Below are 23,957 nucleotides of genomic sequence, written 5' to 3'. Positions count from 1 at the left end.
TGCTCTTCCCCAATCTGATGCTCTGTACATGCCTTCACCCTCTCAATCAATACTCTCCCATATAATTTCCCAGGAATGCTCAACAGACGTATACCTCTGTAATTTGAGCACTCACTTTTATCCCCTTTGCCTTTGTACAGTGGCACTATGCAAGTATTCCGCCAATCCTCAGGCACCTCACCATGAGACATCCATACATTAAATAATCTTACCAACCAGTCACCAATACAGTCACCCCATTTCTTATTAATATATTGTAATATATATTGGTATTTGCTAAATGGTCAAAGGGGTCAGTTAGTGGTAAGATATGAGTTTGTTTTGAATGACTGTAGTATGTTTATTGACTGACTCATAAGGACATAGGCACATTTTATACAACATAATTTATTGTTTTGTTTATATAAGTGTGTTAGCACATGTTCTAGTTTTTGCCTTGGTATTTAAAATGCAGTGTATGTTTGATTATTTTCAAAGCAGGTTATGTGATCAAAGATATTAAAGATTATACAAGCTTTGTCACAAAATCACCAAAAGCACCTCTCATAGATATAGTTCACTGCATTTTCATATTTTGATTTTACAGTAGATTTAAGAGAATGCCTGAATTGTATCTGTCAAAAAATTGTATGACTGCTTTAAAAGCTACAAAAATTTCTTATAAGTTGTGATAGGTTTCCATTTGTTTATGACTGTCATAACTGTTCCTGTTGATGCAGAATGCACATTTTACTAAGCTTCGAAAACCATCTCACATTATAGGTAGGATGTGATCTAGATTATAAATTTTCTTCCACAAAATGTTATTGTAAATTCAATGAGATGATATTTATACTGCTCCTGCCAACCTCCAGACAAGAGCAGTCGAGAGGAACGCACAGTCGACATGTCACCAACTTATGAGAGTGAGGAGAAGAAGTACGCTGGGGAGGAGAAGGTTGTCACTGAGGAGAAGGTTGTCACTGAGGAGAAGGTGCCAAGAGAGAAAGCAAAGGATGATTCTTCAGTTACTATAAGCACCACACCAGCTGCTGTTAAAAAAGAACCTTCAGAGGGGACAAAGTTAGATGAATTCATAAAGGAAAAGACAGTTGCTGAGCCTTTCCAAGAAATCAAGGTTGAGTCTATCATAAAGGAAAATTTGGCTCCAGAGCCCCACAAAGACATAAAGATGGAGCCATTTGTAACTGAGTTTGTGGTTTCAGAGCCTATTCAGGAGACCATTAGGGTGAAGAAGGAGGATGTCCCAAAGGCAGAACAACAGACTTTGTTGGAAAAAAGTGAGAAATCATTTACTATGGCAGAAGCAGAAGAGAAGGAATTAGAGAAAGAGGATGAGCAGCTGATGGAGCAGAGTGAATTGGAGAAAACTGTTGTCAAAGTGGTAGAGAAACCAACAGAAATATTAGAAGAGGAAATAAAAATGAAAGAGTCAGAAACCCCTGAAGTTATCCATACTTCACAATTAGATGAACCCCAGAAAATACATGCAAAAACTGTGACGGAAATTGTTAGTAGACCAGAAGGTACCCTCACGGCTGTTACTACCACAGAGAAAAAATCATACACCACTTCAGAGGATGGAACTATAGAAGAACATATTGTGGTTCAGAAGCAGACTTCTAGAGCTGTTGATGGAATGGAAATGGGAGAAGACAAGTCAGTCATACTTCAAAAAATTGGGGAGGAGCTGGGCAGGCTGGATGAGAAGTTAGAAGAGAAATTCAAGGAGAAGAGAAAAACTGATGAACCAGAAGGTAAATGTTAGTGTGCATGTCACAAAGGGTATGGGTGTCGAGAAGTGGAATTGATAATAGATTATAGTTTTAGGGATGGCACGCTCATGCCTCAACCCTTTGTGAAGAATGCTTTTCTTTTTTGCTTGCTGTAAAGTGTCCATCAATGTTGCTCTACATAGTCCAGAACAAATATTGTGAGTAGATTTAATGCTTTAAGGCATCCCGAATCCCTGAAGATTCCTACAGTCTACTGAGAGTCATTTAGGTTTAATAATTATATAAATTTAATACTTGAAACATCTTTTTATCTTAAATAGATTATTAATGTCCAGGATGTTCTTAACCCTTCAACTTTGAAATTTATTTTAGTTGATACTCATAACTTTTGACAGAAGTCTACATAAGTACTTCTTTTGATATATGAGAATTTAGAGATATGTAATACATAGTTGCACTCTTCAACTTCAGTTATTTCAAGTAATGAAATACAGTTATATGGAATGATTATGACAATGCATGGGATTTGGGATATTCATTTTGTGTGTGCACTCCATTATATGAATATTTTACTTACAATTGTGGTGGGCATTCTTTGATTTACTTAATGTTTCTGTGTTAAAAAGTGTCACCTAATCACAACGTAAATAATGGAGCTTATGGAATTTTTATAAACTTCAGATGCTCTACAGATGCATTTGCATGCAAATGAATATAAGAAATAGATTTTTCCCCTTGTTAAGGCATGAGTAAATTACACTTCTCCCAAAATGTTTTTTTGCTGTTGTAAATGTTTATTTGCCTTGACATATTATGTTCTTTTCGGTAGTTGCTGCAGAAACTTTGGATGAGAAAGAATATATTGTGATGGGAAACTCATCAAAAAAATTTTATTAAATTTTTTCGAACTAAAATTTTTCTCTGAACAGCATTTGGGAGAATTGTAGGAACTTTTGTTAATTTCTTGGTATTTGAATTCTAGATGTTAATGATTTGAAATTTTTGTTTTCATTTAGTATTGTGAAGCAATGCATCAGTCATTAAATAAAGTTTATTACATTTCACATTTTTATGGAGAGAGTTCATAGTTCAATAGATGTCTGTTTTGTGTATGTGTACTTGAGACTTAACAGCTTAATGTAATGTAAATATCACTTATGTGGTTTAATTTAGTATTATGTTAAGTGATTTGTTGGCTCACTGTGGCACTGTTACACTGATCATAGTGGCACAAGAAGAAGTGAGAGAGGAAGCAGTAGTGGCTAAGCGTCGTGAGGACCAGATCCACCCTATCTCACAGGTTGTGGTGGAATGTAGCTCTCTCCCAACCACTCTCAGTGCCACCACAACCATCACTACAGCAACTTCCAGCATCACCCCTTTCCCAGGTAGAATAATTTCCGTCACCAACATATTTCCTTGTACTCATGTACAGTATGAGGATTAAATAAGCAAAGCCTTCACGAAAAATATTCAGTTTCATTTTATTTTTAAGCAGCTTTGGTTTAGATACTTTTGTCTTATATTGTCTATTAAATGAAATCATGTTTTGTTGAGATTTCTGGCTTTGCATCCTCAGTGAATGCTTTTGAGAAGCAAGAATCATATGTTGGCTATTTGTGTGATGTATTGCTTTGAAACTCATATTGGCTTATGTGTCACATCACAGACTTGTATAGTTCTAGTGCCTGCTTTAAGATGCATTGCAAAATCTAGGTGTCAGATAAAGTTCTTGAGTTATAAATTATAGGATTCAAGTAAGTATTAATCCCTCTAAGCAACGTTTTTTAGTTCTTTAAATTAATTATTTCTTACTCTGGCATGTGATCTGAAAAGACAGCCTTTCATGCCTTGTGACTTTTGAATGATTATTAATAATTTAGAAATTATGATATCCTAACCCACATTTGCTACTAATGACTAATTGTGTTTAGTTATCCCATGATGAACCATGTATTAATTTTCTTTCTTCAAAACATGCCCTCAGTATTTCCTCTTTAGATCTGCCAAACTGAATTCAGAACACTTGTTCATGACCATATTGATTTGAGGACAGAAGCTTCTTTAATAGATGTTAAAAGAAGGAAATGTGTGATTTCTTTCTTTCTGATTGTACAACATGAACCCATGACAGATGAAGGGATTTTACAGTTCATCAGTCCTGTTGGGTATACAATTGAGACTGTGTGGTGCAACTGTATATGAATAAAGCAGTGTAAGATGTTGAGGTAGATTTAGCTCCTGTAAAGCAGCCTCTTTTTTTTCCTTCTTTTAGTAATGCAGTGTTGTCCAAACTGGGGTATGCAGCATTGTTCAGAGGGGTACATGAAAAGCTAATGAAATGAGAAATATATATATATATATATATATATATATATATATATATATATATATATATATATATATATATATATATATATATATATATATATATATAATAGAGTTGATAGAGATGCTCTGTGGAAGGTATTAAGAATATATGGTGTGGGAGGCAAGTTGTTAGAAGCAGTGAAAAGTTTTTATCGAGGATGTAAGGCATGTGTACGTGTAGGAAGAGAGGAAAGTGATTGGTTCTCAGTGAATGTAGGTTTGCGGCAGGGGTGTGTGATGTCTCCATGGTTGTTTAATTTGTTTATGGATAGGGTTGTTAGGGAGGTGAATGCAAGAGTTTTGGAAAGAGGGGCAAATATGAAGTCTGTTGTGGATGAGAGAGCTTGGGAAGTGAGTCAGTTGTTGTTCGCTGATGATACAGCGCTGGTGGCTGATTCATGTGAGAAACTGCAGAAGCTGGTGACTGAGTTTGGTAAAGTGTGTGAAAGAAGAAAGTTAAGAGTAAATGTGAATAAGAGCAAGGTTATTAGGTACAGTAGGGTTGAGGGTCAAGTCAATTGAGAGGTAAGTTTGAATGGAGAAAAACTAGAGGAAGTAAAGTGTTTTAGATATCTGGGAGTGGATCTGGCAGCAGATGGAACCATGGAAGGGGAAGTGGATCATAGGGTGGGGGAGGGGGCGAAAATTCTGGGAGCCTTGAAGAATGTGTGGAAGTTGAGAACATTATCTCGGAAAGCAAAAATGGGTATGTTTGAAGGAATAGTGGTTCCAACAATGTTGTATGGTTGCGAGGCGTGGGCTATGGATAGAGTTGTGCGCAGGAGGATGGATGTGCTGGAAATGAGATGTTTGAGGACAATGTGTGGTGTGAGGTGGTTTGATCGAGTAAGTAATGTAAGGGTAAGAGAGATGTGTGGAAATAAAAAGAGCGTGGTTGAGAGAGCAGAAGAGGGTGTTTTGAAATGGTTTGGGCACATGGAGAGAATGAGTGAGGAAAGATTGACCAGGAGGATATATGTGTCGGAGGTGGAGGGAACGAGAAGTGGGAGACCAAATTGGAGGTGGAAAGATGGAGTGAAAAAGCTTTTGTGTGATCGGGGCCTGAACATGCAGGAGGGTGAAAGGAGGGCAAGGAATAGAGTGAATTGGATCGATGTGGTATACCGGGGTTGATGTGCTGTCAATGGATTGAATCAGGGCATGTGAAGCGTCTGGGGTAAACCATGGAAAGCCGTGTAGGTATGTATATTTGCGTGTGTGGATGTATGTATATACATGTGTATGGGGGTGGGTTGGGCCATTTCTTTCGTCTGTTTCCTTGTGCTACCTCGCAAACGCAGGAGACAGCGACAAAGCAAAGAAAAAAAAGTATATATGTATTTATTTTATTTATTTATTTTGCTTTGTCGCTGTCTCCCGCGTTTGCGAGGCAGTGCAAGGAAACAGACGAAAGAAATGGCCCAACCCACCCCCATACACAATGTATATACATACACGTCCACACACGCAAATATACATACCTATACATCTCAATGTACACATATATATACACACACAGACACATACATATATACCCATGCACACAATTCACACTGTCTGCCTTTATTCATTCCCATCGCCACCTCGCCACACATGGAATACCATCCCCCTCCCCCCTCATGTGTGCGAGGTAGCACTAGGAAAAGACAACAAAGGCCCCATTCGTTCATACTCAGTCTCTAGCTGTCATGCAATAATACCCGAAACCACAGCTCCCTTTCCACATCCAGGCCCCTCACAACTTTCCATGGTTTACCCCAGACGCTTCACATGCCCTGATTCAATCCACTGACAGCACGTCAACCCCGGTATACCACATCGATCCAATTCACTCTATTCCTTGCCCTCCTTTCACCCTCCTGCATGTTCAGGCCCCGATCACACAAAATCTTTTTCACTCCATCTTTCCACCTCCAATTTGGTCTCCCACTTCTCCTCGTTCCCTCCACCTCCGACACGTATATCCTCTTGGTCAATCTTTCCTCACTCATTCTCTCCATGTGACCAAACCATTTCAAAACACCCTCTTCTGCTCTCTCAACCACGCTCTTTTTATTTCCACACATCTCTCTTACCCTTACGTTAATTACTCGATCAAACCACCTCACACCACACATTGTCCTCAAACATCTCATTTCCAGCACATCCATCCTCCTGCGCACAACTCTATCCATAGCCCATGCCTCGCAACTATACAACATTGTTGGAACCACTATTCCTTCAAACATACCCATTTTTGCTTTCCGAGATAATGTTCTCGACTTCCACACATTCTTCAAGGCTCCCAGGATTTTCGCCCCCTCCCCCACCCTATGATTCACTTCCGCTTCCATGGTTCCATCCGCTGCCAGATCCACTCCCAGATATATAAAACACTTTACTTCCTCCAGTTTCTCTCCATTCAAACTTACCTCCCAATTGACTTGACCCTCAACCCTACTGTACCTAATAACCGTGCTCTTATTCACATTTACTCTTAACTTTCTTCTTTCACACACTTTACCAAACTCAGTCACTAGCTTCTGCAGTTTCTCACATGAATCAGTCACCAGCGCTGTATCATCAGCGAACAACAACTGACTCACTTCCCAAGCTCTCTCATTCACAACAGACTTCATACTTGCCCCTCTTTCCAAAACTCTTGCATTCACCTCCCTAACAACCCCATCCATAAACAAATTAAACAACCATGGAGACATCACACACCCCTGCTGCAAACCTACATTTACTGAGAACCAATCACTTTCCTCTCTTCCTACACGTACACATGCCTTACATCCTCTATAAAAACTTTTCACTGCTTCTGACAACTATATATTTCTTTTTTCTTTCATACTATTCGCCATTTCCCACGTCAGCAAGGTAGCGTTAAGAACAGAGGACTGGGCCTCTGAGGAAACATCCTCATCCAGCCCCCTTCTCTGTTCCTTCCTTTGGAAAATAAAAAAAAAAAAAAAAAAAAAAGAGAGGGGCGGATTTCCAGCCCCCTGCTCCCTTCCCTTTTAGTCGCCTTCTATGACACGCAGGGAATACGTGGGAAGTATTCTTTCTCCCCTATCCCCAGGGAATTGTCCAAAACATGTTTTGGACAATCACATGTTTACCTAGCTTCGTCTCTTCGATGTATATCAACTGACTGTTATATTCCTCTCTTGTGTCTCCCCTGATGATGTGATTATTACACGAAAGTGCACTTGGGAACTTTTCGTGTTTCATTTTCCCCGTGGACTCATAGGAATATCTTGATCACGTGCAAAATTGTGATCCTTTCCAATATATATATATATATATATATATATATATATATATATATATATATATATATATATATATATATATATATATATATTTTTTTTTTTTTTTTTTTTTTTTTTTTACTTTGTCGCTGTCTCCAGCGTTTGCGAGGTAGCGCAAGGAAACAGACGAAAGAAATGGCCCAACCCCCCCCCCATACACATGTATATACATACGTCCACACACGCAAATATACATACCTACACAGCGTTCCATGGTTTACCCCAGACGCTTCACATGCCTTGATTCAATCCACTGACAGCACGTCAACCCCGGTATACCACATCGCTCCAATTCACTCTATTCCTTGCCCTCCTTTCACCCTCCTGCATGTTCAGGCCCCGATCACACAAAATCTTTTTCACTCCATCTTTCCACCTCCAATTTGGTCTCCCTCTTCTCCTTGCTCCCTCCACCTCCGACACATATATCCTCTTGGTCAATCTTTCCTCACTCATCCTCTCCATGTGCCCAAACCATTTCAAAACACCCTCTTCTGCTCTCTCAACCACGCTCTTTTTATTTCCACACATCTCTCTTACCCTTACGTTACTCACTCGATCAAACCACCTCACACCACACATTGTCCTCAAACATCTCATTTCCAGCACATCCATCCTCCTGCGCACAACTCTATCCATAGCCCACGCCTCGCAACCATACAACATTGTTGGAACCACTATTCCTTCAAACATACCCATTTTTGCTTTCCGAGATAATGTTCTCGACTTCCACACATTCTTCAAGGCCCCCAGAATTTTCGCCCCCTCCCCCACCCTATATATATATATATATATATATATATATATATATGATCGGAAGTGGATCATATATATATATATATATATATATATATATATATATATATATATATATATATATATATATATATGTATATTTTTTTTTTTTATACTTTGTCGCTGTCTCCCACGTTTGCGAGGTAGCGCAAGGAAACAGACGAAAGAAATGGCCCAACCCCCCCCCATACACATGTATAAACATACGTCCACACACGCAAATATACATACCTACACAGCTTTCCATGGTTTACCCCAGACGCTTCACATGCCTTGATTCAATCCACTGACAGCACGTCAACCCCGGTATATCACATCGCTCCAATTCACTCTATTCCTTGCCCTCCTTTCACCCTCCTGCATGTTCAGGCCCCGATCACACAAAATCTTTTTCACTCCATCTTTCCACCTCCAATTTGGTCTCCCTCTTCTCCTCGTTCCCTCCACCTCCGACACATATATCCTCTTGGTCAATCTTTCCTCACTCATTCTCTCCATGTGCCCAAACCACTTCAAAACATCCTCTTCTGCTCTCTCAACCACGCTCTTTTTATTTCCACACATCTCTCTTACCCTTACGTTACTCACTCGATCAAACCACCTCACACCACACATTGTCCTCAAACATCTCATTTCCAGCACATCCATCCTCCTGCGCACAACTCTATCCATAGCCCACGCCTCGCAACCATACAACATTGTTGGAACCACTATTCCTTCAAACATACCCATTTTTGCTTTCCGAGATAATGTTCTCGACTTCCACACATTCTTCAAGGCCCCCAGAATTTTCGCCCCCTCCCCCACCCTATGATCCACTTCCACTTCCATGGTTCCATCCGCTGCCAGATCCACTCCCAGATATCTAAAACACTTCACTTCCTCCAGTTTTTCTCCATTCAAACTCACCTCCCAATTGACTTGACCATCAACCCTACTGTACCTAATAACCTTGCTCTTATTCACATTTACTCTTAACTTTCTTCTTCCACACACTTTACCAAACTCAGTCACCAGCTTCTGCAGTTTCTCACATGAATCAGCCACCAGCGCTGTATCATCAGCGAACAACAACTGACTCACTTCCCAAGCTCTCTCATCCCCAACAGACTTCATACTTGCCCCTCTTTCCAAAACTCTTGCATTTACCTCCTTAACAACCCCATCCATAAACAAATTAAACAACCATGGAGACATCACACACCCCTGCCGCAAACCTACATTCACTGAGAACCAATCACTTTCCTCTCTTCCTACACGTACACATGCCTTACATCCTCGATAAAAACTTTTCACTGCTTCTAACAACTTTCCTCCCACACCATATATTCTTAATACCTTCCACAGAGCATCTCTATCAACTCTGTCATATATATATATATATATATATATATATATATATATATATATATATATATATATATATATATATATATATATATATTTTTTTTTTTTTTTTTTTTTTGCTTTGTCGCTGTCTCCCGCGTTTGCGAGGTAGCGCAAGGAAACGGACGATAGAAATGGCCCAACCCACCCACATATACATGTATATACATACACATCCCCACACGCAAATATACATACCCATACATCTCAATGTACTCATATATATACACACACAGACATATACATATATACACATGCACACAGTTCACACTGTCTGCCTTTATTCATTCCCATCGCCACCTCGCCACACATGGAAATAACACCCCCCTCCCCCTCATGTGTGCAAGGTAGCGCTAGGAAAAGACAACAAAGGCCCCATTCGTTTACACTCAGTCTCTAGCTGTCATGCAATAATGCCCAAAACCACTGCTAAAAAGCCATTTGATATAGCTGAAGAACTGATATTGCCAGCTGCATTTGTGATGGTTGAAAAAAATGCTAGATAAAATGGCAGCTCCTTTGTCACACCAAACTGTTTCTTGAGGGTAAATGAATCGAGTACAGATGATATTGATCAAATTGTGAAAAAGCTGAAAACAAGCCAGTCTTTTTCATTTCAACTTGATGAATCAACTGACATTAGTGGACTTCCCAACCTGTTTCATTTGTGAGATACATTGATGGAGATGATATAAATGAACTTGTACTTTTTGCAAAAGATTAGAACTCACAACTGAATAAGGGCTTAGTAGGAAATCTTGCCTTATTATGTATACAAACACTGTTGCATCCATGACAGGGAAAGTGAAGAGTCTTGGTGCCTTGATTAAGGAGGAAAATTCTGATGCAGAGTGGACTTATTGCATCATTCATAGAGAATCACTTGCATCCAAAAAAATTAGTTCAGAGTTGCATGGGATACTGAATGATGGTGTCAAAGTAATCAACTTTATAAATTCAAGGCCACATGATACTTGCCTGTTTCACAGACTGTGCGAAAGAATAGTATCTGAGCACACAGAGGTGCACTGGCTGTCAACAGGGAGGGTACTTTCCAGATTGTTCAAGTTTCAAGATAAAGTAGGCTCTATTTTATCAGAACATGGATCTCATTTTGCCATGTTTTTTAAAAACAATACTTGGCTTGCACAACTGGCATATCTTGCAGACTGAATGAGTTTGGTTTGTCTTTGCAGGGGAATGATGCATACATTTTCAGCTTAAATGATAAAGTTGGTCATTTTCAAAAGAAAATAGAGCTATGGAAGGAGATATGTTCAAGGGGAGATTTTTTGTTTTCCTTTGTCCTCTGTTAAATGCTTATTTTTCCAGTAACAATGATGAGAGAAAGACGATGAAACCGGCTATTGTGGAATATTTAACTAACTTCATCTGTGCTTTTAAATCTTACTTTCCTGACATGTATGAGAGATCTGAATGGTTGTTTTGGGTTAGATATCCATTCCTCCTATCTGAAAATGATATGAAGAAGCTTTCTATTTGCCTTCAGAAAGCACCATTAGAAGTGTGTTCAGACTGTGCCCTCAAACTGATATTCTAAAGTTCAACCCTCACATGGTTTTGGAGCTATGTAAAGAAGGAGCACCCTGACCTACGAAAGAAGGCTTTGGAAAACCTTCTGCCCTTTGGGTCTACCTTCCTTTGTGAGGCATCTTTTTCTGCAATGAGCATCATCAAGTCAAAACAGAGAAACAAAGTAGATGTTAACCTGGAACAAAGCTTGATCGTTGCAATAGCCTCTTTATTGCTCAAATAGCAAATATCATGTGAACATCAACCCCACATTTCACATTTAATTTTTATGTTATTTCATTACTCTTTATCCTTTAGCTTACTGAATTTATTGTCCAGCACTCAAATTATGTGAACTTTTGATATAATTTGCTTTGTCCTTCCAAATATTGAGTTTAATCAGTCGTGGGGATACATAATGGGAGAAGGAGGTAACAAAGGATGGAATAGGTAAAAAGGTTTGGACAACACTGTAGTAATGGACAAAATTCCATGTCATAGCTGGACCTTTGTTGAAATATGATGAGGGTTAATGAGAGGAACAGATAAGAGGAAAGTTTATTTAAAGAATTTTAAGAGAAGTGGAAAAACCTGCCTATTCCAAAGGTCCAGGTCATAGTAGTAACAAGGTGGGTGTGTGTGTGTTTGTGGGGGGGGGGTCTAAAGCTTGGAGATATATTGAAAGAAACAGAGATATATTAATTATATGACTGTAACTTGCCAAGTATTGCATGGTATAGTTAATGGTATGGGCACACAAGTAGCCAGCTTTCTGGAGCAAAAACTGAAGTAACACCTGCAGAAAAGGGAAAACGAACCAATATTGCAGCAGAGGGCAAATTAGTCAAGTAATTTGATTTGCTTGGGAGAGTTGTTAAGTTGGATTGCTTTTAAACTCACCTCTGTCTAAGAAGTACAAGGTGTGTGAGAAAGACCTCTGGAGTTTCAGTTTTTAATATTTACCAACTCCATTAGCATACAGTGTTTTCCATTTCAAATGTCAGAAGAGGAATTTCTCCAGATTTTAATGACATCTAGTATAATTCAATAAGGGCCCTGTTAACAGCTGTGTAAACTCTATAAACCACAACACACATTGTGCTTTTTGCCATAGCATTGCCATGACTAAATGATATTCTGAGCATCATGCATCAAGCTATCAGTCATACTGTCATCTAGTTGCAGCACATACTGCTAAAAGTTTGAGAGATTTTGTGCTGACTTTTGAAAAGAGGATATTTTGTGTTAATGCAGTTGATTGTATTTAATGACTGAAACTCTGGAGGTCTTTCTTGGACACCCTGTATGGAGAGCTAGAACCATCCCCAGAGTGACAGCATTACTCCACACAAGCATGTATTACTCCCTTGTATGAATAGAGCAGCTGCTCAGAAAAGAAAAGAATTTACTCAGTCTCAACAGGACACCCTGTTACTTAGAGGTAGACCTGAATACTCATGTAATGTAATGTTTCTAAGGTACGTTAGTTGTGACAGTGATTAAGTGGTGGAATTACAGATTCATCAAAAGAGGGAAATTTTGAGGAAGTTTAGAGATAGAGATTGGCAAGAATTGGGTTTTGGAAACATTAAACTTAACCAAGGTCCATCTTCCCCATCGAGATATCTTGTTCAAGTCTGAGTAAATAGAGGGAGTTCTTTTGAAATGAGATGCAGATTGAGTGTGAGAAGGAGCAGATTTGGAGGCAGTGGAGAAATGTGTTGTTAAGCCTTCAGCATATTAGTGTATTTGGTTATTTGCTGAAGAATAAAAGTTGTTGCTAAAATGGAGAAAGAGTGTAGAAGACAGGAAAGAGCATTAAGGGACACCATTGTTTATAAGGCTGATGGGGAAAGGTTGCTCCTCTTCAACCACAAAGACAGATCAGCCAGAGAGGGAGGGAAATGAAAAGATGGGAGTATGAAGATACCCCAATGCTGTATCCTCTTAGATACTTGTGATATATCAAAAACTACTGTATAGGATTTTCCAAAATCTTTCAGAGATAATGACCATACATTAGTATGATAGGAAGGGATATCACTGGTGGCCTTTGCCTTAAGGAAACGTTTCCATCATGATGATAAGAAAGAAGAATATGAAATTCAAGATGTTTGAGGACATGGTAGTTAGGAGGGATTCAAATACTTTGGAAATAGTAAAAGTCAAAACAACAGGATGGTAGTTAGAGGGGTTAGAATAGTCACTGTTCTTTAGAATGAGATGTACCAATGCTTGTCTCCATTAAGAAGGAAAAGTATTGATTTTTAAACAGAAATACACAAGCAGTCACAGGTGCAATTTTGGAAGCATGCTTAAGTTGAGAATAAACATGGGAATGCAGTCAAAATCCCTGAATACTTTGTATGATACAGTTAGATAATATGAGGTTTCATATATCAAGTTTCCCTTATTTGGTAAAATTAAAGTTGTCATGCATATTGATGGGCAGAATATTAGTTTTGATATTTTGCTATCCTTTAGTCAGAGGCATTAAGCTGACAACATCCATCTTGTTTTTGCATATGCAATCTTGAATATTGCATAGTTTGGTAGAATTGTGCTGAAATTGTACATTATGTAGTTCTAGTTGATGGGAAATCTTGCAGAGGACGATCACATTTCCAAGAACTGAGTATTAGAATTTGATTAGGTTTCACTGGATATCAAAACAACCAAGGATGGTTTTATTGGATATCAGTATGATAATTTTGATGCTCAGAATACCTGATTAAGTCATTCTTAGACTTAACTGTATTTGGACATAGACGCTAGGGAAGAAGTGATCTGAGGAATAAGAGGGTCTACATGTTAAGTATTATCACGTATTTTTAGAGGAATCATAGGGTGGGGGAGGGGGAAAGTTCTGGGAGCGTTAAAGAATGTGTGGAAGTCGAGAACATTATCTCGGAAAACAAAAATGGGTATGTTTGAAGGAATAGTGGTTCCAACAATGTTATATGGTTGCGAGGCATGGGCTATGGATAGAGTTGTGTGGAGGAGGGTGGATGTGCTGAAAATGAGATGTTTCAGGACAATATGTGGTGTGAGATGGTTTGATCGAGTAAGTAATAATAGGATAAAAGAGATGTGTGGTAATAAAAAGGGTGTGGTTGAGAGAGCAGAAGAGGGTGTGTTGAAATGAAATGGTTTGGTCACATGGAGAGAATGAGTGAGGAAAGATTGACCAAGAGGATATATGTGTCGGAGGTGGAGGGAACGAGGAGAAGTGGGAGATCAAATTGGAGGTGGAAAGATGGAGTGAAAAAGATTTTGAGTGATCGGGGCCTGAACATGCAGGAGGATGAAAGGCATGCAAGGAATAGAGTGAATTGGAACGATGTGGTATACAGGGGTTGACGTGCTGTCAATGGATTGAACCAGGGCATGTGAAGCGTCTGGGGTAAACCATGGAAAGTTTTGTGGGGCCTGGATGTGGAAAGGGAGCTGTGGTTTTGGTGCATTATTACATGACAGCTAGAGACTGAATGTGAACGAATGTGGCCTTTGTTGTCCTTTCCTAGTGCTACCTCGCGCACATGCGGGGGAGGGGGTTGTTATTTCATGTGTGGTGGGTTGGCAATGGGAATGAATAAAGGCAGAGAGTATGAATTATGTACATGTTTATATATGTATATGTCTGTGTTTGTATATATATGTAAATGTTGAGATGTATAGGTATGTATATTTGCATTTGAGGATGTGTATGTATATACATGTGTATGTGGGTGGGTTGGGCCATTTCTTTCGTCTGTTTCCTTGCGCTACCTCACTAATGCGGGAGACAGCAACAAAGCAAAATATATATATATATATATATATATATATATATATATATATATATATATATATATATATATATATATATTTTTTTTTTTTTTTTTTTCATACTATTTGCCATTTCCCGCATTAGCGAGGTAGTGTTAAGAACAGAGAACTGGGCCTTAGAGGGAATATCCTCACCTGACCCCCTTCTCTGTTTTTTTTTTTTTATACTTTGTCGCTGTCTCCCGCGTTTGCGAGGTAGCGCAAGGAAACAGACGAAAGAAATGGCCCAACACCCCCCATACACATGTACATACACACGTCCACACACGCAAATATACATACCTACACAGCTTTCCATGGTTTACCCCGGACGCTTCACATGCCTTGATTCAATCCACTGACAGCACGTCAACCCCTGTATACCACATCGCTCCAATTCACTCTATTCCTTGCCCTCCTTTCACCCTCCTGCATGTTCAGGCCCCGATCACACAAAATCCTTTTCACTCCATCTTTCCACCTCCAATTTGGTCTCCCTCTTCTCCTCGTTCCCTCCACCTCCGACACATATATCCTCTTGGTCAATCTTTCCTCACTCATTCTCTCCATGTGACCAAACCATTTCAAAACACCCTCTTCTGCTCTCTCAACCACGCTCTTTTTATTTCCACACATCTCTCTTACCCTTACGTTACTTACTCGATCAAACCACCTCACACCACACATTGTCCTCAAACATCTCATTTCCAGCACATCCATCCTCCTGCGCACAACTCTATCCATAGCCCATGCCTCGCAACCATACAACATTGTTGGAACCACTATTCCTTCAAACATACCCATTTTTGCTTTCCGAGATAATGTTCTCGACTTCCAAACATTCTTCAAGACTCCCAGGATTTTCGCCCCCTCCCCCACCCTATGATTCACATCCGCTTCCATGGTTCCATCCGCTGCCAGATCCATTTCCAGATATCTAAAACACTTTACTTCCTCCAGTTTTTCTCCATTCAAACTTACCTCCCAATTGACTTGACCCTCAACCCTACTGTACCTAATAACCTTGCTCTTATTCACATTTACTCTTAACTTTCTTCTTTCACACACTTTACCAAACTCAGTCACCAGCTTCTGCAGTTTCTCACATGAATCAGCCACCAGCGCTGTATCATCAGCAAACAACAACTGACTCACTTCCCAAGCTCTCTCATCCCCAACAGACTTCATACTTGCCCCTCTTTCCAAAACTCTTGCATTCACCTCCCTAACAACCCCATTATATTATTATTATATATTTATTTATTTATTTATATTCATTTATTTATTTATTTATTTATTGATAACACTTAACTCACACAACTCATTCTTTGCAGCTCTAGATTTTCCTGCAGTGAATGCTTTATGCTAGCCATGCCTTTTGGCAAAATGGTAGGACAATAGATAGAAGTAGTTGGTTGGAATGTTAGGAACTTAGGAAGAAACAGCAGGTAGAATAGTAGGTTGTAACATTAGGCAAGAATATAGGTGGACACATTAGGCAGAAGTAGTTGGTGGGAACATTAAATAGGAGCCTCAGAAAACTCTGCACTAAAATTGCCTTCTGCCAGTGGCCTGTTACAGGTGAGGCACTAAAGGCTAAGAAGTGGCACTGGAGCTCATCTGTTATGGAGACTTTTACCATGGCCCCTCCTTGAAGGAGTTCCCAAAGGAAGCAGACATCAGAGATATGAATGGATTCTCAGTCATATCTTTGTGCTTCTTTAGGTGTAGTTACCAGACCTGAGAGGCATGACCCAACTTCATTCTGTGTTGTGAATAGCTCACTAAACATTTCCAGTGCAGTTTTGATAATTACCAGCAGACAGTTTATTTATTTCTAGTTCCAATGTGTAGTTCTGGCAGTAGAGAAAGTGCAATGATGAATCTTAGATCTCTTGTAAGTTTCAACTCCAGCATCTCATTTTCTGTTGAAGTATTTTTCACTGTGGACCCTTCTTTTACTGAGTCCTATCCTCATTACATTGGATTTACTTGGATTGAATCCCTTCACCCGGTTTTCTTGTATGGTGATACAATCATTTTCATTTCTTATTTGTCTCCTCATTTGCAAACTTGTTTAGGTTCAGGTCCTTCTGGCAAGTTATTGACTGATATCAAGAATAGAAATGGACCTAAGATTGAGTACTCTGCTCTTAACATCAGCCCATTTTGAGAAAATGCCTTATACCTGTATCCTTTGGTAATATTCCATTCAGTGAAGAGACTTACCCCTTATTCCTACCTGTAGCTGTGGGTTCTCAACCAGACTCTGATGGAAAGAGTGTCAAAGTCTTTCTGGTAGTCTTGGAAGGACTGGTCTATCCATCCATCCCTAGTTGTGATCATTTATTTGTACTCTACAGGGAAGACTTTTACACATGGGGCCCCTATCTCTTGAACATTCCTTACAATCATACTTTCTGTAGATTTATGCATGGTTTCTGCTTTAACTATGTCCTCAGTCTCTTAATGGCATTCATCCCTCATTCTTATACTTTAAAACTACTTATGTACTTCTTTTTCACAAGTTTCTTACTTAATTTCATGCTTTGTCCTCAGATTGTTCTATCCCTACATTTCTTGAAGAACTGATTACTGTTCACATCATTGATATGTTTTAAAAAACTTAAAACATGTGATCAGGTCACCTGTCACTCTTCTCCTACATTATGGCCAAATTTAAAGCCTTTATCCTTTCCCTTTAACTCAGTTCTTGTAATACTGGCACCGTCTTTGTTGCCTCTTTAGGTGCAGTGACCATACTTGAGAAGCATACTATAGTGGACCTTATTTAGGATCTCAGTACTGCTAGATATCAACTCATCCATGTACTGAAGTGCTATTCGGATGATTATCTTTATATTATATTTTATTATACTTTGTCGCTGTCTCCCGTGTTTGCGAGGTAGCGCAAGGAAACAGACGAAAGAAATGGCCCAACCCACCCCCATACACATGTATATACATACGTCCACACACGCAAATATACATACCTACACAGCTTTCCATGGTTTACCCCAGACGCTTCACATGCCTTGATTCAATCCACTGACAGCACGTCAACCCCGGTATACCACATCGCTCCAATTCACTCTATTCCTTGCCCTCCTTTCACCCTCCTGCATGTTCAGGCCCCGATCACACAAAATCTTTTTCACTCCATCTTTCCACCTCCAATTTGGTCTCCCTCTTCTCCTCGTTCCCTCCACCTCCGACACGTATATCCTCTTGGTCAATCTTTCCTCACTCATTCTCTCCATGTGACCAAACCATTTCAAAACACCCTCTTCTGCTCTCTCAACCACGCTCTTTTTATTTCCACACATCTCTCTTACCCTTACGTTACTTACTCGATCAAACCACCTCACACCACACATTGTCCTCAAACATCTCATTTCCAGCACATCCATCCTCCTGCGCACAACTCTATCCATAGCCCATGCCTCGCAACCATACAACATTGTTGGAACCACTATTCCTTCAAACATACCCATTTTTGCTTTCCGAGATAATGTTCTCGACTTCCAAACATTCTTCAAGCCTCCCAGGATTTTCGCCCCCTCCCCCACCCTATGATCCACTTCCTCTTCCATGGTTCCATCCGCTGCCAGATCCACTTCCAGATATCTAAAACACTTTACTTCCTCCAGTTTTTCTCCATTCAAACTTACCTCCCAATTGACTTGACCCTCAACCCTACTGTACCTAATAACCTTGCTCTTATTCACATTTACTCTTAACTTTCTTCTTTCACACACTTTACCAAACTCAGTCACCAGCTTCTGCAGTTTCTCACATGAATCAGCCACCAGCGCTGTATCATCAGCAAACAACAACTGACTCACTTCCCAAGCTCTCTCATCCCCAACAGACTTCATACTTGCCCCTCTTTCCAAAACTCTTGCATTCACCTCCCTAACAACCCCATTATATTATTATTATATATTTATTTATTTATTTATTCATTTATTTATTTATTTATTTATTGATAACACTTAACTCACACAACTCATTCTTTGCAGCTCTAGATTTTCCTGCAGTGAATGCTTTATGCTAGCCATGCCTTTTGGCAAAATGGTAGGACAATAGATAGAAGTAGTTGGTTGGAATGTTAGGAACTTTAGGAAGAAACAGCAGGTAGAAGTAGTAGGTTGTAACATTAGGCAAGAATATTAGGTGGACACATTAGGCAGAAGTAGTTGGTGGGAACATTAAATAGGAGCCTCAGAAAACTCTGCACTAAAATTGCCTTCTGCCAGTGGCCTGTTACAGGTGAGGCACTAAAGGCTAAGAAGTGGCACTGGAGCTCATCTGTTATGGAGACTTTTACCATGGCCCCTCCTTGAAGGAGTTCCCAAAGGAAGCAGACATCAGAGATATGAATGGATTCTCAGTCATATCTTTGTGCTTCTTTAGGTGTAGTTACCAGACCTGAGAGGCATGACCCAACTTCATTCTGTGTTGTGAATAGCTCACTAAACATTTCCAGTGCAGTTTTGATAATTACCAGCAGACAGTTTATTTATTTCTTAGTTCCAATGTGTAGTTCTGGCAGTAGAGAAAGTGCAATGATGAATCTTAGATCTCTTGTAAGTTTCAACTCCAGCATCTCATTTTCTGTTGAAGTATTTTTCACTGTGGACCCTTCTTTTACTGAGTCCTATCCTCATTACATTGGATTTACTTGGATTGAATCCCTTCATCCAGGTTTTCTTGTATGGTGATACAATCATTTTCATTTCTTATTTGTCTCCTCATTTGCAAACTTGTTTAGGTTCAGGTCCTTCTGGCAAGTTATTGACTGATATCAAGAATAGAAATGGACCTAAGATTGAGTACTCTGCTCTTAACATCAGCCCATTTTGAGAAAGTGCCTTATACCTGTATCCTTTGGTAATATTCCATTCAGTGAAGAGACTTACCCCTTATTCCTACCTGTAGCTGTGGGTTCTCAACCAGACTCTGATGGAAAGAGTGTCAAAGTCTTTCTGGTAGTCTTGGAAGGACTGGTCTATCCATCCATCCCTAGTTGTGATCATTTATTTGTACTCTACAGGGGAAGACTTTTACACATGGGGCCCCTATCTCTTGAACATTCCTTACAATCATACTTTCTGTAGATTTATGCATGGTTTCTGCTTTAACTATGTCCTCAGTCTCTTAATGGCATTCATCCCTCATTCTTATACTTTAAAACTACTTATGTACTTCTTTTTCACAAGTTTCTTACTTAATTTCATGCTTTGTCCTCAGATTGTTCTATCCCTACATTTCTTGAAGAACTGATTACTGTTCACATCATTGATATGTTTTAAAAACTTAAAACATGTGATCAGGTCACCTGTCACTCTTCTCCTACATTATGGCCAAATTTAAAGCCTTTATCCTTTCCCTTTAACTCAGTTCTTGTAATACTGGCACCGTCTTTGTTGCCTCTTTAGGTGCAGTGACCATACTTGAGAAGCATACTATAGTGGACCTTATTTAGGATCTCAGTAGCTGCTAGATATCAACTCATCCATGTACTGAAGTGCTATTCGGATGATTATCTTTATATTATATTTTATTATACTTTGTCGCTGTCTCCCGCGTTTGCGAGGTAGCGCAAGGAAACAGACGAAAGAAATGGCCCAACCCCCCCCCCCCCCCATACACATGTATATACATACGTCCACACACGCAAATATACATACCTACACAGCTTTCCATGGTTTACCCCAGACGCTTCACATGCCTTGCTTCAATCCACTGACAGCACGTCAACCCCGGTATACCACATCGCTCCAATTCACTCTATTCCTTGCCCTCCTTTCACCCTCCTGCATGTTCAGGCCCCGATCACACAAAATCTTTTTCACTCCATCTTTCCACCTCCAATTTGGTCTCCCTCTTCTCCTTGTTCCCTCCACCTCCGACACATATATCCTCTTGGTCAATCTTTCCTCACTCATCCTCTCCATGTGCCCAAACCACTTCAAAACACCCTCTTCTGCTCTCTCAACCACGCTCTTTTTATTTCCACACATCTCTCTTACCCTTACGTTACTCACTCGATCAAACCACCTCACACCACACATTGTCCTCAAACATCTCATTTCCAGCACATCCATCCTCCTGCGCACAACTCTATCCATAGCCCACGCCTCGCAACCATACAACATTGTTGGAACCACTATTCCTTCAAACATACCCATTTTTGCTTTCCGAGATAATGTTCTCGACTTCCACACATTCTTCAAGGCCCCCAGGATTTTCGCCCCCTCCCCCACCCTATGATCCACTTCCGCTTCCATGGTTCCATCCGCTGCCAGATCCACTCCCAGATATCTAAAACACTTCACTTCCTCCAGTTTTTCTCCATTCAAACTCACCTCCCAATTGACTTGACCCTCAACCCTACTGTACCTAATAACCTTGCTCTTATTCACATTTACTCTTAACTTTCTTCTTCCACACACTTTTCCAAACTCAGTCACCAGCTTCTGCAGTTTCTCACATGAATCAGCCACCAGTGCTGTATCATCAGCGAACAACAACTGACTCACTTCCCAAGCTCTCTCATCCCCAACAGACTTCATACTTGCCCCTCTTTCCAAAACTCTTGCATTTACCTCCCTAACAACCCCATCCATAAACAAATTAAACAACCATGGAGACATCACGCACCCCTGCCGCAAACCTACATTCACTGAGAACCAATCACTTTCCTCTCTTCCTACACGTACACATGCCTTACATCCTCGATAAAAACTTTTCACTGCTTCTAACAACTTTCCTCCCACACCATATATTCTTAATACCTTCCACAAAGCATCTCTATGATTATCTTTGGAGAGTTTATCTCCTTAACTGTTTTTCTAATGTGGGATTCTGGTGACAGGTTTAGGGACAGTGTCATCTGCCAAGTCCTTCTCGCATTCAGAATCCTGAAGCTTCTTTCCCAGTAGATGATAATATAGAGACCTTTTTTCACACTTTACTATTCTTATTACTATATATTTGCATGGGTTCATTTTCATCAGCCATGGATCAGACCAATTTTTGAGTCTGTATAGATCCCCTTGTACATACCTCACTTTCTGTTCCCCTCATGAATTTTCCTTCATCTACAAACATATTCAGGTAAGAGTTCCTATCTAAAGACAAGTCATTTACATAGATCAAGAAGAGTAGAGGACTCAGAACAGAACCCTGTGATACTCTGCTGGTCACCTTAACCCATTTTGGTGAAGGCTCCTCTGACGTACATCATCTGTTCTCTTCCACTGATATAACTTCTCTCTCGCTTATTCCTGCCTGGTTATCCAGCTAATTAATTAGCCTCCTATGCAATACCATGTAAAATGCTGTATTGCCGTCCTGTTACAAACAATCCACCCATCCATCCCTTTTGTTTAAGACAGAACTCATTCTTTTGTAGAAATCTAAGAGGTTTCAAATTATCTATTCTAGAACCTTGTAGGCCACATTTGTCATTGAAACCGGTTATTAGTTCCTTTTCTTCTTTCTTATAGATACATATGACATTTGCCCCTGTCTGTACATGTGTAAATGTATTTATGTGTTGGAATATACTACATAATGGTTGATTATGTTTTTGGGCTTTAGGTGTATTGACTATCTGGGTCATTAAGTCTGTCAGCATCAAATTAGAATCGTCATTTGAGAAAATGTGAATGGTAATTCAAAGCATTTTTTTTTACTGCATATATGGCCCATCTGAGATGTAAACTGAAGCAAGTGAGTAAAACAGAGATTGTGAGAGACAAAAGAAAGAATGGGAAGTTTTCAGTAATTAGAATTTATTAGATATAAGAGAAAAAATATTCTTGTGTTTGTTAATGTTTTCTTAGGTCAGTAAAGTGGTTTAAGAACAAAAAAAAGATTAGAGAACATTCCCAGGTATCCTCTTTTTGTTAATTATATTTTCACCAGTACACGTTGGTTAGTAATGTACTAGATCTTCCTGTAAAACAGAATGGGTGTCATCAGTCAGAATGTTGTATTACTTGAGTAGCATCTCAGCTCGAAAAGTATGTTTATGAATTAAGGGGAGTAAGTGAATATGACTGTAGTGCTTAGTTTACATATGGTATCTGTTGGATTAAGACTCATTCACTAGAGTGACCATTGTCTCTGAAGGGGATGAATTCTTTGATAAATAGTAGCTCTCACACACAGTCATGTTATCAGATTTATTGTTTCTCCACAGCGCATGTTTAGTTATTCAGAATCTTTACCCTACACTTCATTAGTTTTGTACTTGTTTACCTAGTAAGTTTCCTTAAGACAAATACTAGCACATCACACTTTTGCTTTAATATTTCACAGTGGTTGTCCATCATGAAGTGAAGCATTTACTAGTTGTTTGTCCAGAAAAAGAAGAGTGATATGATTTTTTCACAGCAGTAAGTTAGGGAAAAGTGGGAGCAGGAAAGCAAAAAACACAAAAGAAATTTGAAACAAGCCTTATGTAGAATAATGTGGAATTTGAAAGAGTGTTTCATACCAATAAGTGGGGCTTCTGCGTGAACATTGTCAAAAGAGACAACCATCAGTTGAAGAAAATAGGCCCTACCAAAAAATATATTTCTTTTTTGAATCCTCCTACTTTTATTGCTGTTCTTTTATTAGATATTGACAATTTTATTTAGGCATTGCTGAATTAAGAAGCAGATTAAGCTAGAAATATATAACTGTTGTCACATTACTGGAGGCATGACGAGACTGGCTTGAGGAAACCATACATCTTCCGCATAACAGGATTACTGATCGAGGAAGTGCCCCCAATCCCATAATGGAATTACTTATTGTGTGCCAAAGTGTTTTCACTGCTGTGTGCATGTGTTGAGTGTATCTTGGTCTGTTTTACGAGGATCATGGATAAATCTTTGCTTTAGTCATAAGAAATACAGTCAGAAAAAAGAGGAGAAAGGAATGATACTTAATTCTGTTTATAATGAAAGTAAGTGGGATATTATTTACCTGGACTTCCACCTAGATGTAGTCGAAGAAATTGTGGACACCATTTGGA

General features: G+C 39.4%; 1 protein-coding gene across 39 annotated transcripts in view; it reads left to right on the top strand.

The window, feature by feature from the left end:
* LOC139748583 (uncharacterized) overlaps positions 1-23,957 on the top strand; it is a 978,916-nt gene that overhangs the window by 790,274 nt on the left and 164,685 nt on the right. For 37 of the 39 annotated variants that reach the window (XM_071661646.1, XM_071661679.1, XM_071661676.1 and 34 more), the window contains 2 exons: positions 855-1,757; positions 2,963-3,124. In XM_071661646.1, coding sequence (XP_071517747.1) covers positions 855-1,757; positions 2,963-3,124 — 1,065 coding nt within the window. The remainder of the gene's footprint in view (positions 1-854; positions 1,758-2,962; positions 3,125-23,957) is intronic. The other 2 variants (XM_071661666.1, XM_071661658.1) reach the window with 1 other exon arrangement.

This window comes from Panulirus ornatus, chromosome 5 (assembly GCF_036320965.1).
Source record: "Panulirus ornatus isolate Po-2019 chromosome 5, ASM3632096v1, whole genome shotgun sequence".
Classification (NCBI taxonomy): domain Eukaryota; kingdom Metazoa; phylum Arthropoda; class Malacostraca; order Decapoda; family Palinuridae; genus Panulirus; species Panulirus ornatus.
Note: the sequence above shows the minus strand (reverse complement) of the source record. Positions and strands in the feature narration are given on the sequence as shown.